At 37.8% G+C, this 26,246-nt stretch overlaps 1 protein-coding gene across 2 annotated transcripts in view; it reads right to left on the bottom strand.

Annotated features, from left to right (window-relative positions):
- Window positions 1–26,246, bottom strand: part of CTPS2 (CTP synthase 2) — a 58,470-nt gene that overhangs the window by 16,316 nt on the left and 15,908 nt on the right. For both annotated transcript variants that reach the window (XM_072330291.1, XM_072330298.1), the window contains exons 10-14: window positions 25,340–25,428; window positions 24,533–24,627; window positions 23,565–23,627; window positions 22,901–22,944; window positions 352–448 (exon numbers count right to left, since the gene is read on the bottom strand). In XM_072330291.1, the coding sequence (XP_072186392.1) occupies window positions 352–448; window positions 22,901–22,944; window positions 23,565–23,627; window positions 24,533–24,627; window positions 25,340–25,428 (388 nt within the window). The remainder of the gene's footprint in view (window positions 1–351; window positions 449–22,900; window positions 22,945–23,564; window positions 23,628–24,532; window positions 24,628–25,339; window positions 25,429–26,246) is intronic.

Genomic DNA, 26,246 nt, shown 5'->3' with positions numbered 1-26,246 from the left:
GTCTCACATCAATATTGAGGCAGTGTTATACAGAAAATGTGCTCATAGTTATTTATTCAGAAACAAGAAACTCTGTTCTACGTGGTTTTAATATCACCTATATTAATGCTGTATAAAAGAGTCCCAAATAGGCTAATAAAAGATCTAAATATTATTGCTTATTTCAAGCAGTGTAAAGTAGTGGGTTCTAAAATCAGCTTTTCACTGAGACTTCAGATTTCTCTCATTTCATGGAAACAGGATCAGAATGAATAACAACAAGGAAGCTGCTTGCTTGAGGTAGTAATTCCTTAATAAAATCCTTTAGCAGCCTACACAAAAGGCAAGTGAAAGAACAAAATTGTAACTTACTTAAAATAGAGTTTTGTGTTTTGAAAACAGTCCTCCTCTTCCCTAGTCTCATTGTTCCACCCATATCTCCAGGATTGTGTTCTGGCATGTCGATGACCTTTAGAGAAAAATTGTTTAAACACTACTAAATCCAGCAAAGAAAAAGAACAGCACAATCACAAAACAGGCTTTGTAGATCAATAAGTAGTAATATCACTCAGTTCTCTGCCAAGCTTTTCCATCTCTGTGGTTTTCGTAATTCTTCATTCTCAGTGTATACTAGGCCCTTTATTGTACTTTTCCCTATACTGTTCTTCATATTCTACGTTCTTTCTCACGCCAAGAGGCAGAAAAAGCTATCTTGTTAAGACAGTGGAACTTCTCTTTTTGAGAGGAGGAGGGTACAGGGCAGCAAAGAGAAGACAACACTTGTAGCAAGGCTATACAGCATCGTAAAAGCAGAGTACTAGAACCAGTGACTCCAGCATGCCCGTTACCTCAGACGATTGATATAAGTAATTCAACAGAGGGAGATTAACAAAGCTTCCCTCCTAAATCACCTTCACCAAATAGAGACTTGGTTGGTTGGTTTTGTCGTTGGTTTTGTTTTTTCATAGGTATGTGGTAACAACATGAGAGGCAACCAGCATAAACCAGTTCCCTCTGGATACTGGGCAGCACTTCTGTGCTATGCAGGTGACAGAGTGCCACACAGGCTGCCCAGGGGCTGTGGAGTTTCCTCCTTGGAGATCTCCAAGAGTCGCCTACGTGTTTAGTTTTGCTCAGTTTGAAAAATCTTGATGAGTCTCATGATTGCACTTAGAGAAAGTCTGTCTCAGAGAGGTAAAATTACTAATAATAGTAGAAACACATGAGCTGAAACAACAACCCACATCCATGCATTCTCTGTGTACACTTAGTGAGAAACATAATTGATGAGGCAAGGTTCTAAAAATACAAATATTCACACATATGGGCAATCTGGAATTGGATTTTTATTAACCTTAATTTGCCCTCTGGGAGCAATGAAAACAATTTCTGATGATACACTTCATAAAGTGAAGTTATTCAATTTACAAGAGATGGTGGAAAGTGCTTAGCCTTTGGCCTTGTGCCAACACATTTCAGCTGTGCAATTATCTCTGCATAACCTTATACCTTCAAAACGTTATTTATAAACTATATACTCATTACAAAATGTCATGAGCAGAAGCTGTGATCAAACCGGTAGGATATAACAAACCCACTAATTACCTCCCCAAAAAAATGAAGGCGAGGACTGTGCAATGTGTTCAGCTTAAAAGTATATGTACACACACATAGATAGAAAACAACACCAACTCAAGGAACACTCAAAAGTAATCCAGTAAGCCCATGTTACTTCAGCAACAATGAGACTAACTGGTTTCTTTCCATTTACTTAGAAATAACGTTAGAATGTTTACAACAGCCTGGATATATACATCAAACATTGCCCTCTGAAATCACATACAAGTTTTCCAGGAGACGGTTTCACACCAATCCCTCTCCCCCATACACTTCACTTGTCTACAATCATACTATAGAATTTTAAAGTTATACTCTCGACTCTTGTCAAATGAATTTGAAATGGCCACAAGCAGCTAAAATGTTTCAAGTACGTGCTTCTCTTCCAATCACAAAGGTTCCACTTCATTGGCTGTTTAATAAATAAAGTTGTCAAGAAGATAATTACAAGGTTTTCCCCTGGTTTCTCAAGGACAATTTAGATTTCACCATTTCCTTGCTATTTATTATTTGCTAAGATCTTCAATAAAAACACTATGAGAGTAACCCAATAAATAGAAGGAAGGATGGGGATACAGCGAGGGAGAAGGAAACAACTTGAAAGACATTGTTCAACTCAAACTCAGCAGCTAAAACACTGGCTTCAAATGAAGCCGATCTGCCTACGCAGGTCACAGGAGATTTCATTAAATCGCTGTGCTTAAATGTGTTTTTCAGGAAAATTCAAAATCAGCCATTACCAAATGGCACAATGCCAGGCTACAAAAACACAGTTTTATCTGCTCTGCTGATGTCTTTCGCCACGATCTGGATCAGAAGCTAACACAGGGCTACAAGCCCAACAAAAATTCTACCATAAGACTCGAGCATTTCTCCCGATTTGTCTTTGTCTTCTGAAAATACTGGGTCATTCTCTCAACATCTGCAGTAGTGTGGTCAGCACCATATAATCAGAAGGGGATTTAACTGTTAAAGCTCGCATTAATATCCAATAAGTTTTAATTGAGGCGTATAAGAACTGTTCGATCTCATTTCAATCAGTGGCAGATTTTCTGCCCATACAAAAACTCTAATGAGTTTCAATATCAAGCAGCTTACTCTGTGCATTCAGGTCTTGTTATAGATATGTTGCATTATAAACCAACTCTGTCTTCTCCAAGGTTTAATGTCTATGATAATATAAAAAGCTTCAGGTATTAATTTTTGTAATCAGGTGGTGAGAAAAGAAGTCCTCTATTAACAAAACAGCTACTCTGAAACAAGATCTTTCTTACTGATACACTCCATGGCACTGCTCAACTTCAGCAGCTACCGGCACACAACCCTCAGTGTCTATACATTACACGAGTTTGCAGTAACATCTGTGCAAGCAGCTTTCAAAGGAAAGGCACCACTGATTCTCTACCACCCCAAGGCAGTAATAAGAATCAGAAAACCAATTCATATTATGGAAAACTTTGCTCTATTTTACAGAATATATTTTAACAGATAAAAGACAAATCATCAAGTGGCTGTCACTTTGAACAACTGACTAGATTCTTCAAAGAGATTGTGCCTTTCTCCACAAAATAAATCTTACCATGCATTAGCTCTTTGAAGAGTAAGGAAAGGCAAAGAACGAGGGGAACCACAAGCAACAAAAAAGCATCAGTAAGGAGGGTCCAAGACAAGATAAGGTGTAAATCAGTCTTGTTTTTGTTTTTTAACCTAAGTCTCTGAAAACTGTTAATACTACCGGGATTTTACAGCGATCACATATTACACCTGACAGTCAACATCAAACAATGAATCACTAGCACAACAAACCACATTGTAAATGTAAAACAGTCCGAGGGGTATTAAATCACACAGTTGATGAATGACAACTTTAACTATCCATGAAATCGATTTCTTCCAGAAATCTACCACTTGGGTTGTTTCACTGTCATTAGAAAACATATAAAAGTTAATGAGAAAAGCCCAGATGCTCAACAAACAGGAGTCAAGGCCCTGAAAATGCAACAACTTGTACCACTTTATCAATGATTCCAGGACCATTAAGCTTTCTCTTGTTTTGTTTAAGGTCCTGCAATGTCACAGAATCACAGAATGATCCGGGTTGGAAGGGACCTCAAGGATCCTGAAGCTCCAAGCCCCCCTGCCTGGCAGGGCCACCAAACTTCCATGTTTATTAGATAGATCAGGATGCCCAGGGCCCCATCCAACCTGGCCTTGAACAGCTCCAGGGACAGGGCATCCACAACCTCCCAGGGCAGCTTGTTCCAGGACCTCACGAATCTCCTAGTAAAGAACTTCCCTTAACATCCAACCTAAATCTTCCCTCTTTCAACTTAAAATCATTTCCCAGTCCTGCTAATGTCAGAATACATCTATCTTGGTTACCTTGGGTTTTTTGATTTTTTTTTTGTTTTCTCCTAATCTCTTCCCCACTCCATTGGGAGAGAGAGGGAGAGTGAATGAAGGACCGTGTGATGCTAAACCACCTGCTCACCACTGCAGGCAAGCACCTTTTCATTCTATTTTGCTTTTTTATTAAAAGAGAACGCTTATCCAGAAAAACATCCCTGTAGTTATTAAGTTTTAAACAAACAACAACAGAAAAATAGACACAATTTAGAAAGAACCACTGCTGAGAGTTGCGAAAGCCAATGTTACCCTAGTCCTGGTACCAAAATCCTGTGACAAATCTAATTAGCTTACTAAACACTCAGTTGAGTCCACTCTGCAAAACCACATACACACACACACACACACACACACACACACACAGAAAAACACCCAGCTCAAGTCAACCACTGTATCTTTAACTGAAGCAATCTGTTCTGATGTGCAAGCCTGTTTTCTTTCCAGCTCTTCTCTTATATTTAAGACATAACTTTCTACAGGAGATAATTAAGGCTGAAGTAATTCTCAAACTCATTTACAGTACAGTTATGCTTCTTCCCAACTTCCAACCCCTTCTACTTTTGTTTTCATTGAATGGTTCAGTGGTTTGGGTTGAAACGACCTCCAAGATCACCTGCATATACAGGTCCAACTCCCTGCTATGGGCAGGGCTGCCCCGGGCCCCATCCAACCTGGCCTTGAGCACACCCAGGGGCAGGGCATCCACAGCTTCCCTGGGCAGCATGTGCCCATACCTCACTGCCTTCTGTTATATGGAAGAGATATCTAGTCCTCTGGAAAGCTCTCCAGCAACGAGTAATGGGATTTTCTTTCCCATTCCCCATAAAGTGAACAGCAGCCCTGCAGATTATTTCCATGATTTGTTATCCTCCTTAGGACAAATACATCATAACCTTTCTCATCCCAGCTGGAGAAGTCATAGAAGTAAAGCAAGCACTGCTTATCATATAAGTGTATTCATATACAAATATATATAAAAATGTAATTAAGGCACTGACTTTAAATTCTAGGGTTTCCCAATACTGTAACAAACAACAACAAAAAAACAAAACAAAACAAAACCAAGATGACAAAGGAGATAATTTCAAAGATACAAGTTTATGAATTAGATTATCCCACAAAGAGTACTTTGTCATTACTGCCTATCAAACAACTATGCACAACTCATCAGTTTCAGAAAACCAAAAGGATTGATATATTAATTTCACAGCAAAGATTAATCACCCTAATTAAAGCTGCCAGCCACTTTAAGGATGCTTCAAGTCTCATGCTCTACATTACACAATTATTTCCTGCTTCCACCCAGAATAGCTTTAACTGGACAAAGATGATCTTGTCTTGAAGAACCTTAATTCTAGCAGATGATTTCCAACCTGCAATCTAAATTCCTTTTACTTTAAGAAGAATCCATGGTGTGCAGCATCCATGCTGTCTTTCCTTGAATGTTCTGCCTCCTTCAAAAACTTGATAAACTTCACTACCCAAACTGTAATATAGTTCTGCACACCTTACATTAACCCTCCAGCCCTCAACTTCAAATGGCAACCATTTCTCAGAATTTGCTTTCCTAATTTGCATCTACACAAGGCATTTAGAGTCAAGTGCTGCATGATTTAAAAGAACAAGTTGCTTGACTAGTGGAATCCATACCATCCACTTCAGGAGAGATGAAAGGTGACTCACTTCTCTCACAAGCTGCCCGCAAGTACCTCTAAGATGCTCAGATTCAACAGTAGGCCCTAGCCTAGAGTTAACATGACAGCACAGATGTACTTGTGCACTATTTGATTGCTAGAAGATCACAAAACCAAAGTAATTACAAGTCTACATATTCATTTTTATACACAAATATAGCAGACACTTGTAAAATATAAAATTCATCTCCAGTAAGAGAAACGTGAGAAAGTAAGGAGAAAAAGAGAAAGAAAACTGGATATATGGATGCATGTGGAGAACCCCTAGCAAAATGCAAGTGAGGATAAATGGGTCTAAAAATCATTCCTCATTTAGTAACAAGCTTGTAAAATTCCATAGGAAATAATTTACTTATACTGTTCCAAAGAAAGTAACATCCAGAGAGTAATATCACCTCTATACTATGCAAATCAAGAAGGCATTTAATTAGTATGACATCAGGTGAACACGCCCAAAGTAATTCAGATGTCCTCTGTGAAAAGTGTGGGAGGCGAGACAGAGATCACTCCAGCAGATAATGTGACAATCCCCTCAAATGCTACGCACAGGTGTTTACTGAGCAACCAGCAGAAGCATGCCGATATTGCCACACCACAAAAGTCCTAGGCTGTCACCAGCTGGCACAGCATCATACACAACATACAGCCAGCACAGCAGGAATTCTCCTACGAAGTATCAGAGCCCATACGATTTCTCAAAAGCAAAGGGTGCTCATACAAGAAATCATTTTTATCCGCCCTCCTACACTTCTAATAGTCTGGGTCTCCAACGGCAGGATGAAGTCAGAAAGCACGTAAAAAGTTTTAAGTTAAAAAACACAGGTCTACAAAAAAAACCCAAAAACTGCAGAGCTCCATTATTCAGTACCTTACTGTTTTTTAATGTGTTGTGGAGGGCAGGTATTTATTATTAAGAACAAAAATCTGTCAGCTGACAGTCTTTATTTCTTGTGCATTAAAATGACACAGTTACGAACAGAATAAATAAAGTACTCACATCTCATTAAATACATCCTCCCATACAACTGGGCAACTGATCTGATTTCCTCACTTTTTTCCTTCTCCTTACTCTCTCAGACACGTGTTCAATTCCAGTTCTCACTACTGTATGTCTGAGAGGTTATTATAAACATAATGGAAGTCCTCAGCTGTTGCACAAATTCTCTTCTTTGCAGGCATCAAACATGTTTCACCACCTCTACTAGAGATACGAGAAAATAACCAGTAGACAACTAGTAGAAACAGAAACCAGGACTTCTGTGACATATAACCTTGATCCTACATTTTAGAAAGAAGGCCACACTGGCTGTTTAATGTCACCCAAAACAAAGAGATGGTTAGATGTGTTGTCACTTAAGCTCCAGTAAATAAATAAATAAATAAATAAAACAGCAGATAAGTTAGCTGAGAAGGTTCTAATGTAAATACATTCAGTGCATGATGGAGCTAATGTTACTGACTTTCAACAGTAGCAATTTATTTGCGTTAGAGAAATCATACTGCTTGATACCATTACTTACACGACAAGAAATTGCAATGAGTCTGGTTATCTCTACTTAAAACAAATTGTATTGAGAAAGTTTAGAATACCTTCCTATGACAAGAAAAAAAAATCTTCACAAAGTCAAGCTGTGCAAGAAAGCAATGGTTGTTGATCTGTGTTGTTTGCAGAAACAGAATGTCTGCTGCAACTTATCAAAAGTCATTTTTCAGTTCACAGATAGAGCAATAGTGAGGTTTTGTTGTTTTGGCCAGGTTCTTGGACAACTGTTAGGCTTCCTTCTCCTTAGTATAGACCAGCATTAATAGCTTGTAGAAAATTAATCTGATCCCTACATGGGTTCCCTGTAACTAGTCAGGCCAAATAATAATCCCAATGAGAAGCCACAGCTAATTAAGTACATATTATCTTTTAGCCACAAGGCAATAATCACCATGTGCTTATATATAAAATGTATAATTCATTATACATTCTTTATATGCAGATTTTAGGACTTTTTAATCATAGGAAGTGATAAGCAGAAGAAGGTGAAGGTGCAGAGATAGTGAGAAAAATTCATTTTAGTAACATCTCAGAGAAAAACCAACATCTGTCCTTTTTTTGATGCTTTGCTTGTTGTGACATACCAAGGCCTTGCAGCATGCACAGGTATCTTTGTCTCCAAACTGATATTAACCTTAAGGCATAGTGCCGTGTGGCAGTTGGTGCACACCTTTACAAGCTAAAGGCAGTTAAAACTTCCTCATAAAATCCTCTCCATTATTGGCTCCAAATCTAAGGAGCTGATTTTAAAAAGAAGCTACTGAAAGCTGTAGTTTGTTTCAGGAAAGAGGTGAACTTCATTTCATTACTGGTGAGAGAAAAAAGCCCATGTTGAAGATAAGACTCATCACCAATCTAAATTAAACACAATTGGTTTTGAGGTTGAATCTTACATTCACCTTAACAGAATACAAGTACTTAACAGAATTGAAGTACTGTTTTACAATTCACAAAAACTGAAAATTTCCAAACTACTATTGATACTATTTATTGAAATTATGATAATCTGACCTTGATTTAATGTTACCTAATTAGAAGCACAAAATTAGGCCAGATACATAAGCACTATGCCTTCTGACTATAGTTTTCATTAAGTAGCAATATATTCCTGCCAGTAGGCTGTAATTACAAATAAGACATTTAGACAACAACTCAATATTCTTAGTGGCTAGCTAGTATTCTCATTAGCCTGGCTATATTTCCTTAACTTAAACTTAGTTTTTAATCACATCCCGGGGTAACACTTGATTTCATCAAAAGGGAGAGGACAAAATAAATTTTAAAAGGCTTCTCTATCAGCCTTTTGCTTCCATTGTCCCAAATTCCCCTATTAGAAATGACTGAAACAATTATCCATGGCAATTCAAAGAACTTTCTGACAATGTCTCTTTGTAAGCAAACCAGTAAGTATCTATAACATATACAAGTTACTGCACTGAAGCACTAACAAATAGGGGACTTGTATGCCACAAGTAAAACAATTACTTTATAACATTTTTATTATATTTCACATGGACAATTAAAATACCAAGCATATCTCAGAATAAAACCAATAAGCTTTCTGTACATGGCACTTCACACTTACAGACTACTGACTGAAAAGCAGCTATTAGTGCATATAAGCACCTCTCTCTGATAGTGAGCTCTAAAGCTCTTGCCACTAACCACCTACACTACACATTTACATGTCTCTGCATTTTGTACTGATGAGTGACCAGGACAGTAAGGCTGATCTGGTTGTTGTAACAACAGTACTGAAGAGATTAAGAGGTGCCTACCAAAAAAACCTTACAAACAGCCTTAATTTCTGTCTCCCTAAGAGCACCTCTCATGGTTGCTGTTTCCCCAAACTCATCAGATCCTGGAGGAAAGTAAGAGCTTCTTTCCTAGAACACAAAAATCTGTGGTGCACCATCCCTGGAGGTGCTCAAGGCCAGGCTGGATGGACCCCGGGCACCCTCAGCTGGTGGGGGGCAGCCCTGCCCATAGCAGGGGGCTGGGGCTGGGTGAGCTTTGAGGTTCCTTCCAGCCCAAACCATTCTAGGGCCCTAACAAGCACCTTTACTCAAGTATTGTGGGCACTGTCTCAGAAACTCCCTTCTACTTCAGTAGCAAGGTCAGAATGGTTGCAGCAGGGTCACAGTGGTCCAAAGGCTGCTCATAACATAGTTCTGATAAAAAGTCTTCAGAGTCTGAATTCCTGAGTCTCAAATGTTTAACAGCACTGAGGACCCATTGACCCATTCCAGTGTACCACCTTCAAGCCTCACATTCAACAATACATACTGCTACACGTGGCAACATGTACAGAATTCTCACTCTCCCAACTACTGATGTTTACCATAAAATACAAAACAGTTCCAGAAACAGAAGCCAGAACACATTTACCATCTTTCCCACATGCAGAGAGAATCGAGAGTAATCAGTCACATCAATATAGAAAATGTCATCTTCAGTAGTTGTCTTGTTTTAAAAGAAAACTCCTCTAACCAATATTATATCAGGTCTCTTTTCATTAAAGCACCTCAGATAAACTGCAAGAGTACATTTTTTATTAGGTCTTTCCAGGACTGAGATAATCAGATATGCAATTTCTGACTTCTTTGGATCATGCTAGATTATCACATACAAAGAGTTATCCTAGACTTGCATGAAAGCAAAATGTAGGTATTTCTAGGCAAGACTGAGGCTGGACAAAGTAGCTTCTTACTAATATTGTCAGGCTTTGGGATTTAGGCATCTCAGTTCCAAGTAATTCCTATATTATGCAACCACGTTGTTTAATAATGTGCACATCTAGGCTTCTTTTGAACAGTCCATCACCTTTTGCATCATTGAGAACAATAATGTTCTTAAAAAAACAACCAAAAACAACTGAACCTGATCCTCACCTTGCCTCATCAGTCTCATGTTCACAAAGAGAATGGGCTCTGAGGCACGACTGAGACATCTAGAGAGGCCAAGCATCTCCAAGACCAAAGAGACTGAAAGAAGACCAACTTGCTGGGGAGATAAATAACTTTCTAATGCCATTTGTACAGCATTTGTTTTCTTATACTTACTTGGTTCTACTTGAAACTCAACAATATGTTACTCCTCAGTAAACACACATGTGCCATGTTGAAATGAAGACTTCTACATTTTTGGGCACTCTTAGGAATTAAAAAACGAACAAACAAACAAAACTTTGTGAAGAAAAAAAAATGAGCAATTACATTAACTGTACATTTCAGCTGTAGCATACTTATATACAACAGCCTTAATGCACTACTGCATGTGCCAAGGCTCAGAAAGTAGAAAGATAAAACCTCTTCCTGAAGCATGTTCCCCGCCTCAGAACTGTCTCATACAGCATGGAATATCTATATCAGAGGAAGCTTCAGCAATACTATTATTTGTCTGCCAGATGTGTATATATGACAGGATAAGCTGACACATACAGCTACAATGAAGAGCACATCACCAATTTAAAGCTGACTAAAAACAATGCATCATATTAAATCATTCAACTATTAAGCAGCCGCACCCTGCACTGTTTAAGGAGACACCTTCAACATCTATGAAGTATAGTTACAGTACAACAAGGATAACCTATATAGTTCAGGTTTGTGAGATGAGACAACCCTTCTACACATCACCACTGAAAGCCTGACAACAATGGTGGTTTTAACACAAGGAATGCATCACTCCTGACACATAGAAGATTTTACAACCCATCCTCAAATTCTAACAGTTTCATACCTCTTTGCAACCTCAGGTTCACCACAATGGCTGTAGTGCAGCTCTCTGAACTTCTCACACAACATTATTTAATCATTTTCAGAAAATCCGTTAACTGGATTTGTTTTGTTTTCTTTTTTTTTTTTTTATCTTCCACAATCTATCCTTTGTCTTCTCCTACCATGGCAGCAAGAACACATGGCACTGGCAACGTTTAGGAAGCGCTACACAATTCTATTTAGCTTCAGATGACAACATGAGGGATTGGTATTTCACAACAGGCATGGATAAATGTGCACTGTTTATACTACTTTTGATTCCATACAAATATCACTATGCGGCCTTACTTGCTAAGAACTCTAACTTGAGCCTTGTGTAAGACTTATTCACAAGTCAGGTAAGGAACTGAGTGAGACCAACTTATTAAATTACTCCACCATCTTTCTCCACTCCAGAAAGTAACCCAATTTAAGAGAGGGCTTTCATCTAATGACTGATGCCTAGAAGCTAGAGAGTTGATGTGCAAGCAGTATACGAGTATAAATAACTGAATACTAAGCACAATAGTGCCCACTCTTTCTTCCCACATGCACAACATCCACAAATATATGCTCTCAGTTATAGCCAACTTCACCTTGACAGAAGACATTTCTATGCTGCAGTCAGGCTGTGACACAAACCTCAGAGACACCTCAACTGACTTTAAACTCGTCAGGGTTCACATGCAAATAACAGTGGTGACAGTACTACAAAACAGACCAAGGAAGCTGGAAAAATACCGGAGGGTTAGGGTGTTAACCCATCAGCAGAGGATTAAACAGGATGACTGAGATAGTTGCTGCCCCCAGGTGACAGCCCCACCTCTGTAGCATAGGCCATCTCTTCCAGCAGTGTCAGTGTCATGGAAATCTACTGATGGACAAATGCAATTTATAGTCCAGCATGTTAAGGTTGACAAGGTTCAAAGATTCGCCTGCCATTCAGCCATCAATGGTGGCAAAAAAGATGTGACAAGGACAAAAAAAAACCACCCCAAACAATAGCACCTGAGTTACCATCCCACTTAAACATGCTACAAGATCTTGTGATCACGATGCCATATGTTCCACCACTCCTACCACTAGCAGTGGTACTCAAACTTCAGCCATCCCTGCAACCAGTATTCTCTCACACTCTAGCATGATTGGAATTGCTTACGTCAAGTATGCCCATACATCAGTTTACTAGGGCAATACATGGTAATAGCCAGTTGAGAGAGAATTTTGAATCCACAGACACCATCACAGAAGTGAAATACAGTCATCACAGAGACACATGATGTGTGTCCCTAAGCAGATTGACAGCACATGATCAGCTCAATTCTCTTCCCCCCTTCCCCCCCCCCCCTTAATGGTCTGGTATTTAAGCTACAGTAAAAATGTCAGTTCCAAAAGGATATGATACTTACTAGTGTGATTTCTCTAGCCCAGGGCAAACCCAACTGAATTATGCCATGAACTGAGGCAACAACATAGACCCATATACCCAAGAAAACACAGGAAAACATGTAACCAAATCCGAAATGCTGTTTTCTGAACTAAGTGTCAGCTTATGCAAATATCAATCAAGACCTGACACCAAGTACTTACTGTTCTTCAACACAGATAAATGCTGCTGCCTGCTAGTTGCACATCACATAATTGAGGCAACAGCAACATATCCAGACTTCTGTTCTAATTCTGGCATAGTGATCACGATTTCTTACCATTGGAAATATTCTGCCATTGCTAGGTTGAGCTGGATAAGCTTTTGACCTATACTAGAGTAGCAGTTGTGTCCTGCAAAGCAATCTTGGAAAAGGGAATGAACTGCCCATGCCTGTCAAACTGAGTTCTCTTGTCAATTCTGACAGAGAGCTCAGATGTGTCACACAAGTCATTGGAGGTCACAGTAGTCTAAGTGAGAGAGAAGGACAAAATGTTATTGGGAGATCAAACTACAAGTCCCAAATCTGACACTATCATTCAGACAGTCCCCCTGCAGACTACAGTAACTTGTGAATAAAGCTGATCTGAAGAGTGAGGACTCACCCCCAGATTCAGCAGGGAACTCTTGTGTAACATTTGAGTGGATCACCTAAATTTCCAGACATCAGTCTCTCAATGCCGTGGGAAGATGTTTCAGTAAAACTCGTTATGCTATTTTGCAATCAGTTGTCCTCCTTAATGAACCTCTAAAGTTAGCAGGGCTATTGTACTGAATTCCTAAAGTTGTGATCCCTCGAAATATAAATTATGCTTCTATTCCAATAAGCATTTTACTACTGCATATTTAAGACTGGTGAGATGCCTGCAGTATAAGTAAAGACAAGTCATCTGAAACTTAAGAGTCCTGCAAGTACTGGAATGTCAACAACACGTATTAGGCACATCAGGTTCCAGACACTGCTTCTAGAAGGGAAGAAGTGTTTTAAGGCTATTACATTCAAGAGCTATAGGCAAGAAAAACGAGCAGATGGGGAATGGGATCATTAGCAAATCACCTGGTAATTCATTACTATTAAAATTTCATCATACACCAAAGGTGGAAAACAAGATGAAAGGAGAAAAAGATAGGACATCCTTCGCTCTGTCCACGGAAAGAAAAAGAAACAAGTTTTCCTAATATTCTCATTGTCATGAATGACCAAGGCACTAGGACATAATCAAAACTGTCTAATAAAGAACAACAGATCTGATAAGGAGGCTGTGGAATCCCCATTATGTAAGTCACTTAATAATAGGTTAACCAGATATCCAACGTAAGCAGCAGTGACCCCAATCTAGATGAAAGGGAAAAACAAACTAGATGATTTCTAGAAGACTCCCCCAGTCCAATTCTAGGAAGTGAGTATAAGCACATACAAGTGGGCTGTTAATGCAAGTAATCAGACAGTTCATTTAGCAAAGTTCAACAAAGGGAGTCTTCTCAGTAATAACTGACCTGGAATGTATCTTAGACCCATACACCTACAGTTCCAAACAAATAATCCATTTCCCAAAGACCCACAAAGCTCTCGGTGCAGCTGAGCTGGTAAACTTCCTCAACAAGTGATATAGCGAACAAAAGATCTGTAGGTGGGCCTGAGGTTAAACATCAAAAAAGACAATTGAAGACATCAGGTAGATTAGAAACTACAGCCAGAGGCAGCAACTCATCACACTATGCAAAAACAGCAGCAGTGCTTCAATCCGTGATGGGTCATAAAGCATCAGCCTGGGCAGAATACCACTCAAATATGCTTCATACACCATCATCAATTAAACATTTCCAAAGCTGCTGAATACAATATTCAGTTATGCTCCCAAGAAGGAATCATTTTTCACAATCTTAGATTCATCTTTTCTATTTAGCATGGCTCGTTCTTTTTTCATTGATATCATAGTGTGTTTTAATTCTTAATATTGGCAACCAAAATTCGAACCCAGAGCTTTTTTCCCCTATGCTAAGGAACAGCACCAAATTTAGGAAATAGGCTTTGGCAGTGGAAACTATCAATTCACACAAAGGGCATGTGATTCCTTCATATTTTACATACAAGTTTTTTTTAAAAACAAACTTACATTTATCATTTTCCACTTAGAAGAAACAGTATACATAGCTACACATAACCCCATAGCAGCCTTTTTAGGCTACTGGGGGTGTGGGTATAGCTTATAAAATACACAAACTGAAGACAGAAAACCTCTCCAAGATGGCCTAGAAAGACAAAGGCAACCTACACCAAGTACAACGATAGATGCTGACAGTGACAAATTTCAGAGATTTAAAAAATTAAATAAATAAAAATTACTCATTTATACTGCTAATGTATCTTATTCACCTGACTACTGAAAACACAACAAGAGTAACACAATGACATAATGACAAATGCTGGTTTCATAATCAGGGTGGAGCATGAAAGCCACTATAAAGGTAGTTCCAATCTGAGACTCTCACTTGTGCTGGATACACTTGCAGGCTCTGTATTTTGAGTGAGGTAAGTACAGACTAAATATATTGTGTGTATATTATCTTCATTTAACTTTTTTGTTCCAACAAGAATTTTCAGTTTACAGAAAAATGTATTTTCATCTAGGTTAAGTATTGATGATATGCTCAGTGAACCAACGAACAGTGTGCCAGCTGTATATATAAAAAAAAAACCATTCTGTGCATAAGATGATTATTGTCTGTTTTGTTTCCAGTTCTTCTTCAAGACAACACTAAGAAACATGGAACATTTACTCAATGACAACCTTCTGAAATACTTCACTCAATATGCTTTAATGGAGGGTAGTACTACTGCACTGTCCATTGGTGGGCTGAAAAATCTGCTCCAGAATCAATTTGCACAGTACTTGAAGGTAAGTCTCAATTGTTTTATTCACTGTTCTTCCTATAAAATGGATAGGAAAAAGGAGATGCAGGCAATGATACTACAAGGCAGATTCTGTGCTCAAATGGTTTTACCAGTTCCATAAATAATCTTTCAGGATTCGTTTATGAAACTTTACTTGCATTAATGAATATCAGGGAGATATTGTGTGCCCCGGTGGCGCAGCAGTAGAAGTGCCGCTTGCAACACAAGAGGGCCCGGGTTCGAATCCCCCCCTGTGGTGCAAGGGGTAGAAGTGCCGCTCTGCTACACAGAGGGCTCGAATCCTGGGAGTTGGACTCGATGATCTCTAAGGTCCCTTCCAACTCGCACAATACTATGATACTATGATACTATGATGAGATCATCTAGAACACTGCATCCACGTTTTATGAAATAATTTCATTTCAATCAAAACTATGTATTTTCTAGATTGAAAATGCACTGAACACCTATAACTCAAGTAAATCAGTACAGCAACTTTACTAGTAAGATGCACGGGCAAGTTTCTATGCAATCTAACTATTCACCATTCAAAATAAGATATGTCACTTCTGAAAGATGCCAAAAAGAAAAAAGATACCACCAAGCTAGAGAGAAATATCTACATCCTGAGGCTGAGGGAAAAAGAAAAAACAAATCCAACTTCCCTACCCAAGATCTTTCCTAAACTAGATTAGAGCTCCATTTAGATTCTTTTCCTAGGCAAATCCTCAAATACCAGCTTTTGGATTGCAAGACAAGACATGGGTACTTTTTGCTAGAGATGTGAAAGAAGTTATACCTTAATGGAAAATTCGGTATTTTAAGAACCACAGGAATACAGTTACTAGTTATTTTTTAGGTGAAGAAAAATAGAAAAAACATCACCTAATAAAACTCATGAAGTTGTCTCCCCTCGTAAAGCCATCTGTCAGGAATTAATTACTAAAACTTATAGGAAATGTGATAGTAAATTCAGAAAGCCGGTGCTTTTTATATTAGCTGCAGGCAGTTTAGGTGGCAGGACCCATTTCCAGAGATTTGTGGAAATAGAAGTGCTCAGAAAAAAAAAAAATGCAGATGTTTTCCATCTGGATATCAGACATTTTCAACCACCCACTCTGTATGCAGAAATATATGGCACCATAATAAATCTACAAAATAGCAGGACATGACAGTACAATACAGACCAAAAAAAAGGAAGTACGAAGAAAGCATTTTAAAGACTTAATTTATATTCAGAACTATTTTTTATACTAACTAGCTTGGTCTGGGACATTAGCAGAATACTCACTGCACCAGGATGTCACACAAACTAAAGAAGCTTATAGCATAAACCAGATTTATTCTATTAACAAGAATTTTTTAACACTGTATTCCTAGTAAAGAGGAGAAAAGGGGAAGGAAAGGGACCCAGGTCCACAGTCTACTGAAACATGTTTTCAAGTAGTGCTGCGTTGGTCCTGGATCTAACAAAGCAGTAGGTGGTATACATACTGATGACTACATGCACAATGAAGCTGCTGCACTTGCTATGTTACCTATGTTTCATAATGTAATCCAAACAAACTTAAAAGACTGAAGTAACTTGAGTAATACTTATAGTTGGGTGATGACAGCTCCACTGGCTTTTTCATGTGCTGCATGTGAATGTCTCTGTAGTACAAAATACTGAGTATTGAGTTGAGTATTCAGGTTGTGTTCACATATTGAAGCATCAAGTTAAAAGCAAATGACAGCTCATAGTTCTCAAATAGTTTTTGTAGCTTTGTTAACGTTTTTGAGAGGCATTAGCAGGCACGGAAGTTATAGTTTAACCAGTAAAACTGGTTAATACATCACCAGTAACATCTTCAAGCAACGCTATTACTGACTGCACCAAGTCTTGGTAATAATCCTCACTAGAAAACAGTTGTGGCAATTCACTTCACTCTTTTTTCTCCCCCCCTCTACAAAAACAGGATTCATTCTCACTCGACAACGTAATTAAGTTATTGGACAAAAACAATGATGGAAGCATCAGCTTCGATGAGTTTGTGATGCTTATAAAAAAGATTACAGGACAATAAGGCATCTGCCAGAATGAGCATCGTTCCTTTGAAGGAGAAGAACATGGCATTCATGGACAGTATGTGTGCACCTAAATCCACAGATTTCCTTGTTGTAATTTCAAAAAACATGCAATAAAGATTTATATGACATAACAGGTTAAGCTTTGCATTCTGTCCCCTGTCGGCTAGGCACAATTTCCAACAAAACTGCATCAAAATTAGTTCAGAGCTACTTGTCTTTATTTTATGCTACTAAAATGCTATTTGAGAAAATGTCATCACATAAGATGACATTTTGAAAATGCTAAGTTCAATTTTATTTATTTATTTATTAAGACAAGGCATTTATTTTAAATAACAATATAAAATTACTGCGATAAGTACGATGACTACAATATTCCACCTCAGTTTCAAGTTGTAGGTACACAAGTGCGTATTTCCTGTGTGTTAAAAGTTTTATAAATGAGAATGCACGCATATATATAGGAGCTGAGTGCTTGCTGCTACAAATTAAAACATCCATTACAACTTTATTTTCATGAAGTTTTAACTTCTCCATTTCACAGTTCCCTTGTCACATTTGTATTTGTCTGAGTAATTCATGGGGATTATCATTTACTTTAATAAAGGAAATAAATGAAGAAGAAGGAAGAGAAGTAACTTTGATGCAAAATCATTAAGAAGATGAGGCACTAATTGTACCATAGATCTCTCAATTTTGGACTGAATTTTAACATCAACATCCTCCATTATGCCAATAGAGCAATCAGGTCCAGATCTTAAGAATTACTTAAGGACTTGAGAATCAATGCAACGGTAAAGCAGATCAAGTGCATTAATGACCACATACAAGTGATCTCTATACTTGGATTTGTTCCCTAACAGCGTGGAATCCAGTGCTGCGCCACAGCTGCATGCATAGCAGCCTCAAAAATTACAATATTTAAACACAATAGGAATATTCTATTAGGCTCTTGGGCAATGCTTTCACACAAACTCTTCAGCTGTTAAACTGCGTTACAATTTTTGGAAGAAAAAGAAGAAAATTGTAGTACTTTCTTCTGGTTTATTAAAAAAATAATAATAATCTAAATTAACAGTATACTTTGATTTTGCAACAAAATGTGCCACACACTCATTTGTGTGCTAAGCAGTGTTTGCTACTTCACACAAATAAAATCATAGAATTTTACAAGGAACTTTAAGATGTTCCTTTACATAACGCATGGAACACATGATCTTTTCCATGTGTTAGAAAATGTTTGGTATTTTAGAATTCACTCAGGTTATGGGCAGCCTGAATAAGAAAAGTGGGCATCAATTCACAAATGTGTTATAAGAGTGTCACCTACTGGCAAAGTCTATTTCAACTCAATTCCTTAAAGTCATAAAACACAAACACCATGCAATACTTCAAGTTTCACATCATTACAAAAGATGTCACAGGTCATAAAGAACTATGGTCACAACAAAACTTTGCTTAAAGCAAGTACATAAAGAACCCTTGCTGGAACAGTTTTGTTGTTTTGCTGTTCTGTTTGCTTGGTTGCTAGAACTTTACTAGACACAGCTGAACTCAGATTTTCATTATGTTCTTTACCAAAAAAAAATGAATGATGGACACAAAAAACACCTGTTTTACCACTCAGTCAATCAACCTCATCAGCAGTTCAGACTGTACAGATTCTCCTTAAAGGAGATTATTTTAGAATGAATTGTCATTTGCAACAGAAAACTCATACTAAGCACTACACTCAACACATTATTTTTCTGAACAGCTTCCTTCCCAGCAAAGAGCTGTAATAATTTACCTTCTGTTAGTAACCAAAGTGCTAGAAAACAGAGCAGAAAGCTTAAGAAAATATAATGGGAACATAACCTGAAAGTAATCAGTCAAGATGATGATCAGGAATGTCAGGGACTGATCAGTTACCACATATCTGTCACGTTTGCCTCAGGGAAATCAAACATACTTAAATAAATAAGAAGCTTTAATATGTTACTCAATGCTAAAGGCATGGTTGGGTGAAAACAGGTGAAAACTGCTCTAGAGATCATTCTTTTTTACTTCAGACCATACATCTTTAGCTTAAGACTTAATGAAAATATTGAACAAATAAATTCAAATCCCTCAAACAGAACACATAACCCACAGCCTATTAATGTTTTCAAATTCTAGGTGGCAACTCCTCTAAGTTGTCATTACATCTAATACTCAACTTTATTTTTTTCCCCCTATTGGATTTTAAAAGAAAGTTTCAGGTACATTTCATATTATTAAGCCATTAGTTTTCTCTTGTTTTATATGCAGAGACTATCATTTTTTTTCCTCATCATTTGAAATCTGAAATCTGTAATACCTCTAATCATTTACATGCCAAGATTATTAATAGAGTACCTCCCAAAACAGGCAATACAGGGTTTCCCTCCTGTATCAGGTTTCACTTGGGTGATTTTGCAAAACCCAGATCAAGTAACACTGTCATAATGAGTCAACAGAACAGCAGTCAATAAAAGCAGACGAGCAACTGAAATGAAGCAGATATTCAGCATTTCACGCAACACTGCATTTGCATGTTCAGTTCTGGGTTCAGTATTTGTCAAAGACAAACAAGTCACAATTACCTCATCACACCAAACCTTCTTAAAACACAATTTTTTTTCCTAATATGATGTTCACCAACTAGTGCATCAACTTGTGCTGCTGTTACTGAGCGACGTTAACAATAATTATTTCTCACTATTTTAGTCACCTGTACTTCTGCTGGAAGCTTAACTCCAAGTTGTACTTTAGAAGGAACTATTTTGATACGTACTGTTCTGAGTATTTGAATGCTTAGCAAATTAAGAAGGAATGCAAGAAGATGCATACTTTATGGTTGCCCCAGAATTCTCCTGATAAACACTGTAGAATATTTTTCCTTTTAAAACAGCAGAAATCAACTGCTGCCTCATCAGTGCTTCTCCTCTCTCTCTTCAGCTTCCAAAGGAGCAGGAATCAAAAGGAAAAAAAAAATAGGCTGCTGTGGTTTTAAGTTAGGACTCAGCTGAATCACACAGCGGCATCACAAGATATTATCAGTGCTGACACTGTGTTTCCAATTAATTTTCATGGATAATGAAATATCTGCATCAGTCCAGTAGTTCACAAGCTTCTAATCTGCTGCTTCTCCAGTCATTTTTATTGATTTGTCATTACACAGAACATCTAAAGTTTTTAGCACAAGGTAAGACTTTGCTAAAACATTATTTAGCATTAACAGATATTGATAGCATAAATTTCTTTCAGGGGACAATTTACAGCCATTTCTAACTGAGAACTGAGATGTCAAAGATCGGATTAAGCTCCTGACACATAACCAGTAATAATCAATTTCACAACCATAGCGCAGCTTGGAACAAAAGAGTATCAGTTATACATACTGAAAGCATACTACTTCCATTGCAAATACTGTATTAATCTTCTATGACACATACACTCATTCTATTATTTTCATAATTTAATGCCCACGCAACTTTATTCATAAGATATATACCTTGCTTGGCTTTGATTGCTAGCTGCAAATCACTCAGTTAATTACTCGTGGAATAAAAACTTTGTCTGATATATATTATGCTAATACATACTACCATTTCAGTAATGAAAGAAACAGCCAATATTATTGCAGATAAGCTTCTATATTCCAGATTTCTGTTAACTGTTGACCTCTGCATCTGAACTAGCAAACAATCCTCAGAATAATGGAGGCAAATGGGCAGTTCCACCTCTTCCTCAAACAGGCTTCATGACCGGACTGCACTCTGAAAGTGTCTAAGCTGTCTGGATGAAATGTAGTCATATGAAGCTACATAAGATGTATTCCACATTCCTTGATTTTAGGACCCTGGAAACTATGAGTCTACTTTGCACCAGGCAAAAGGATCTTGCATCATGCAGTGAAGTGGAAGAGCACTGTTTGCATGCTGCACTTTAGTGGTGAGACCTACACACCTAACTTAAACCTCCATCTCTCAGTCTCAATCTTTGGCAGTACTAACCCCCCAAAAAACTGCTTGTTGTTAGAACGGAACTGCAGAAACTTTCTGCAAATAGAAAAAAATATATATACATCATAGTTAATAATGGAAAGAATCATGAACTCAAATTGCCAGTGTTAAAATCCAAATGAGATTCAAAATCTTTTTCAAAGCAGCTGATGGTGACTCAAACCCACAGAAAGCAAGGTTTATCAGTTGTTCAAGGGCTTAAAACAAACAAAACAAACAAACAAAAACTTGAAAGACTACAAACATCACTTTTGGCACTTAAAAATCTTCAGGTGCCAGAAGAAGAAATCATGCCCTGTTCAACCCAACAACAGTAGAATTCCCTGCACACATAGAACCATCTCCCAAAAACCCTAAAAGCAAAGTCATCACAGGCTCGGCCTCCTGTATTATCACTCTTGCTTCCCAGAACAATGATAGTGAACTTTCAACAATTTCCATATTTTACAACACATTGCTATTTATGGAATGGATCCCTTCAGTGATGTCTTCTCATACATACTGGAAGGGTGAAGTCTCGCAATAAATGAAACAGTAGCAGTCTCAAATTAACCTTCAAAAGCTCAGATTGGATTATCTCTTCTATATATGCCAACAACACTGATGGACAGTTAAAATACTTTTAAAAACTCCTATCTGCATGTTGCAGATGAAGCAGGTGTGGAGAAAAAAAAAGTATTTCACTTTAAAATCCCCAAAAAACTCTTCTGAAAGAAGTTTATAAGCTACTGTTTCTGTATCACAAGCAATGCACTTAATTTATCACTAGAGGATCTTGCACAAAGGTACAACTTTATTTTCCATGTGTACTTATCTATCCTATTTCATTTTTACAAACTCATTCCTACTGATTCATTTTAAGTTTTATCATTACGGATAACGTGACACTACATTTTCCTGAACTAGAACATACACCCAAAGCAACTCCATCCCAAAATACTACCACTGGCATCCCATACTGAGAGCCCTAGCTTACCTACAGCATTGAAATTTTACTCAGAAGGAGAATCATGAGATGAATGTGCATTGGGTGGGTGGGGGTAGCGAGAAAGAGTACCTATTTTCTAGCATTCAAATACAGGAAGAAAAGTTTTTCAACAACTTTGCATATAATCTCTTCTTGTATAAACTTATATTTTGTTAATAGCTTTGTATAGCTTTTAATAGCACTTTCCAGCTTCTCTTTATATTTTATTCTTCAGTAAAGCCAACATTATTGTCTACTCCCAGTGTTTGTCTACAGCTATAGAAACTATTAAAAACTTAATAATAATAAAATACTGTCATGGCAAATTATGGAAGTAAGCAGATGAAGGCAAGGAACTATTCAAAAATCAAATGCCTATGTAAGTAATACTGAATAAAGACAATGGATTTCACCTCATGCATAAACACAGATCAACTATAACTTCCACAGAGTTTACTTATTTTTTAAACACAAGAAGCATGCTCATAAAACACACACAGGAGAAATATCAGTACTTACAACAGGGCTTTTTGTGTCTGGGTCAAATTCTGTAGAATTTGCATCTGAAAAAAAAGTGCAAAAAAAGTACATCACCATTGTTCTACAAGCACTACAGACTCATAGGAACAGTTTTGTGTTTGTGATGTTTCTATACTTGTCTGCATCTCCACTTCAATCTTGCCTTTTGAAAGACATGTTGGATCACTTCTGAAGTGCTCTCATGTGACAGTCACACACGCCGCATTTCCTCATTCCCAAACTTCTTCATCTCCATTTTTAGTGGTAGTAGTTCACCGGTGAGCTAAACCTCTTCAAATTACTGCCGCAATGGCTATAGTTTAGCAACTCTAACAAAGTATGCAAAAGCAAGTGAAGCCTGATTTTACATTTTAAGTCTTCACCACACCCGTACACTCCTGCGAAAGACCACAAAGGTGAACTATAAGGAGTATCGCAGAGTGTGCTTAAGTCAGGAAGCAAGTTACAGGCAATCTGCATACAGGAGTTCCTGCTCCTTTGTACACTGTGTGCATAGCTCTTGCAACATAACCATTTTGAAGGATAATCCTAGGATCCATTTTTAGGATTTTTGAAAGATAATACTAAAAATAGATACATATTGCATGCATTGAATAAAACTCCATCTAAGCAAACCATACCCACGCCAGCATTCTGAGCTCACCTTTCCAATTTAAACAGTTTCTCGCAAATTCCACAACTGCTAATTGCATTCCCAGGCAAACTCCTAAAAGACAGGAAAAAAAACAATAAAAAAAAAAAAAAACACCACCAGAATTTAACAGCACAAAGAGCAGGGCAAAGTACTTGCTGTTCCATCTAAATGGGGTTGTTCAGAAACCTTAGTACACTGTTTATACACACTGACTTATCAAAAAGCTAGAACAAAAATGGCATACTCTTCAGAGTTGGCATACTGTGAACACGTGAAATAATCGTGTCGTAAACCCTTTCAAAAATTGTTCCTTTCTTATTTTCCCCTCCCATTTTCTTCTCAAATAATTATTGCAAAGATAAACAAAAGCTGAAAGCCTGGGTATGTATCTTAGCAACTAGCCATATAGCCACTGTTACTTATAGAATTGTAACAAATCTAGAGTGAGGACCAGAGCTCCAGAGGGATTTACATACAGAGCACGTAGCTGACAAGCCATATGGAACCTTCAAGAATTATTGTAATAAGATATCAGACAAATCGACAAAAATTATTTAATACTGCACATGTCCAAAGACACTTATATTTTCTGCACGCTGATTAGTAAGTACGATGATACTGGTTTCATTACACTGAGATGCACAGATTCTCCATGTAAAATGTGAAAATAGCAAACTAAGCCTTTGGAATGGGAAAGGCCTTTTTCCTCATTCCTTATATAGCAGTTGGAGTACATGACTATGACCCTAGGCATAATTTATAAGACACATGTTCTAAACAGCACACATACAATCCTAAGACAGAATCCTTCCTCAGTATTCTATTGACAGTGCTGCTCTTTTCACTTACAACATAGAAGATGTTCACATACATGTTCTGGCAGACTGGGAAGACCACTTTTTTTTTCCCTTTTAAATATCAAATTAGTTTTCTCTACACCTCCAAAACACAATAATCACTGACACTAATGATCTTACCGAGGAAAGGTTTTTTCTTTGTTCTTGCCCAGGAGATGGCTTGAAGTTTGCCTTCTGTTCCCCTAATTCCAAACCCTCCTGGGACGAGAATGCCACTGTAATGACAGCCACATGTAAAGCAATATCTAACAAATACAATCGTGCCATCAAAAGAAGTCTACACAATCCGAGAAAGACTTTTCATTACAAAAGAACAAGAACAGTGGACAAAAGATATTTCTTCTACTATCACAGAGAATTTAAATGTGGGGATTTGTCTCATCTATCCATCCTAATTCTTTCCTGACTCCTTACTACGTGGTGAAGTTCTCACAGCTTTCTGCAGCTATTAGCTGTATATTCACTAAGTGAACATGTATATTCACCACTACAGGATCTTAAAGCCAAAACTCAATGGCTACTAAGTAACACTGAAAAAATGAATGCATCTGAACAAGTTACATGTCCTTACAAATAAAAATTGAAAGCCCAGCAACTCATATCAAAAAGGTTTTCAGAGTGGCACAAACGTGTACTAAGTTTTCCTCTAACTATCTTTCACTGTGATACATGTCCACAGTTTAAAATCACTGACAAACAGACCTGCACTGTAAGGAAACTATTTTGACTAGCTACCCAAAACAACTAACAACTGCAATTTGTCTAAAAAGATTAAAACAGAGTTTGAGGATGTAGGGCAATTCCACAGCTTGCTAAGTTTAACTGACTTGACAAAGAAACAAAAGTTTGGATATACTGAGAAGTGATTCACTAAAATAGTTTTCATCACATTAAATAAAAACCGCACTCAAGATACAAAACACTTACTCTGCTTTGCATAGCTTGTGCCATGCCTGGTGGTATTTCACCGAGTTTTCTGCTTCTGTAGAACGTTCAAGCTCTGTTGAGTCTATGTACTAGGAAAAAATATATACAATACAATAGTATTTTCTTCCACAGAGAAAGCAGCACATACTACAAGCAACTTTCATATGCTGCGACTACCAAGAGCTTCAGGTGAATTTCTCAGTAAAACTACAGCAACCACAGTGAAAACTCAAGTGACTGCTCCACTTGCTGCACCCCACACTCCTTTCTTTGCACATCACCTACAGAGCTCTGCTTGCCTCCAGTTCTTGTTTTTCTGCCCTCCAGGTAGACAGACTTGCTGGAGTGCTCAACAGCCATGTAAACAGCTTTCGTTTCTATGGAAATCTGGGCACCAATCAAGGGCTTGGGCTGACCTTATAGTGACATCTAAATGAAATACAGTGAGAATATTTATTTTACTAGCTTTTGGTTGCCACTGTTTATCGAATATTACTTCAAGACTGGATAAACTCACATTGCCTAGTCTGTGAGAAAGATGCTCATGGGTTGATTTGAAAGCTTGAATTGCAGAGGGCAAGCCAGGCTCACTGTGTATGTCCTACCAGAGATCTTGCGTTAGAATCAATTCTGCCACTAATAAGCACGGCTCCTAAGGCACCACTAAAATAAATGACTGAGGCAGCTATATACTGCATTAGAGATGCAAAACACCAGAGTTTGATTCATGGTTTTAACAGTCTTTCTGAAAATAGCATAGTTAATAGCATCCTGCTGTAGCAGCCATGCACCGTAAGAACTAGATTATCTGAAATGACAGTATTCATTTGTGTGTGGAGAAATTAAACAGGTATGAAGATTGCCTATGATTTTCCAGATAAAACTGCCTCCTAGCTAACATTTCTCC

Source organism: Excalfactoria chinensis, chromosome 1 (genome assembly GCF_039878825.1).
Source record: "Excalfactoria chinensis isolate bCotChi1 chromosome 1, bCotChi1.hap2, whole genome shotgun sequence".
NCBI classification, from domain to species: domain Eukaryota; kingdom Metazoa; phylum Chordata; class Aves; order Galliformes; family Phasianidae; genus Excalfactoria; species Excalfactoria chinensis.
The sequence above is the reverse complement of the archived record's forward strand: the minus strand, read 5'-3'. Positions and strand labels throughout refer to the sequence as shown.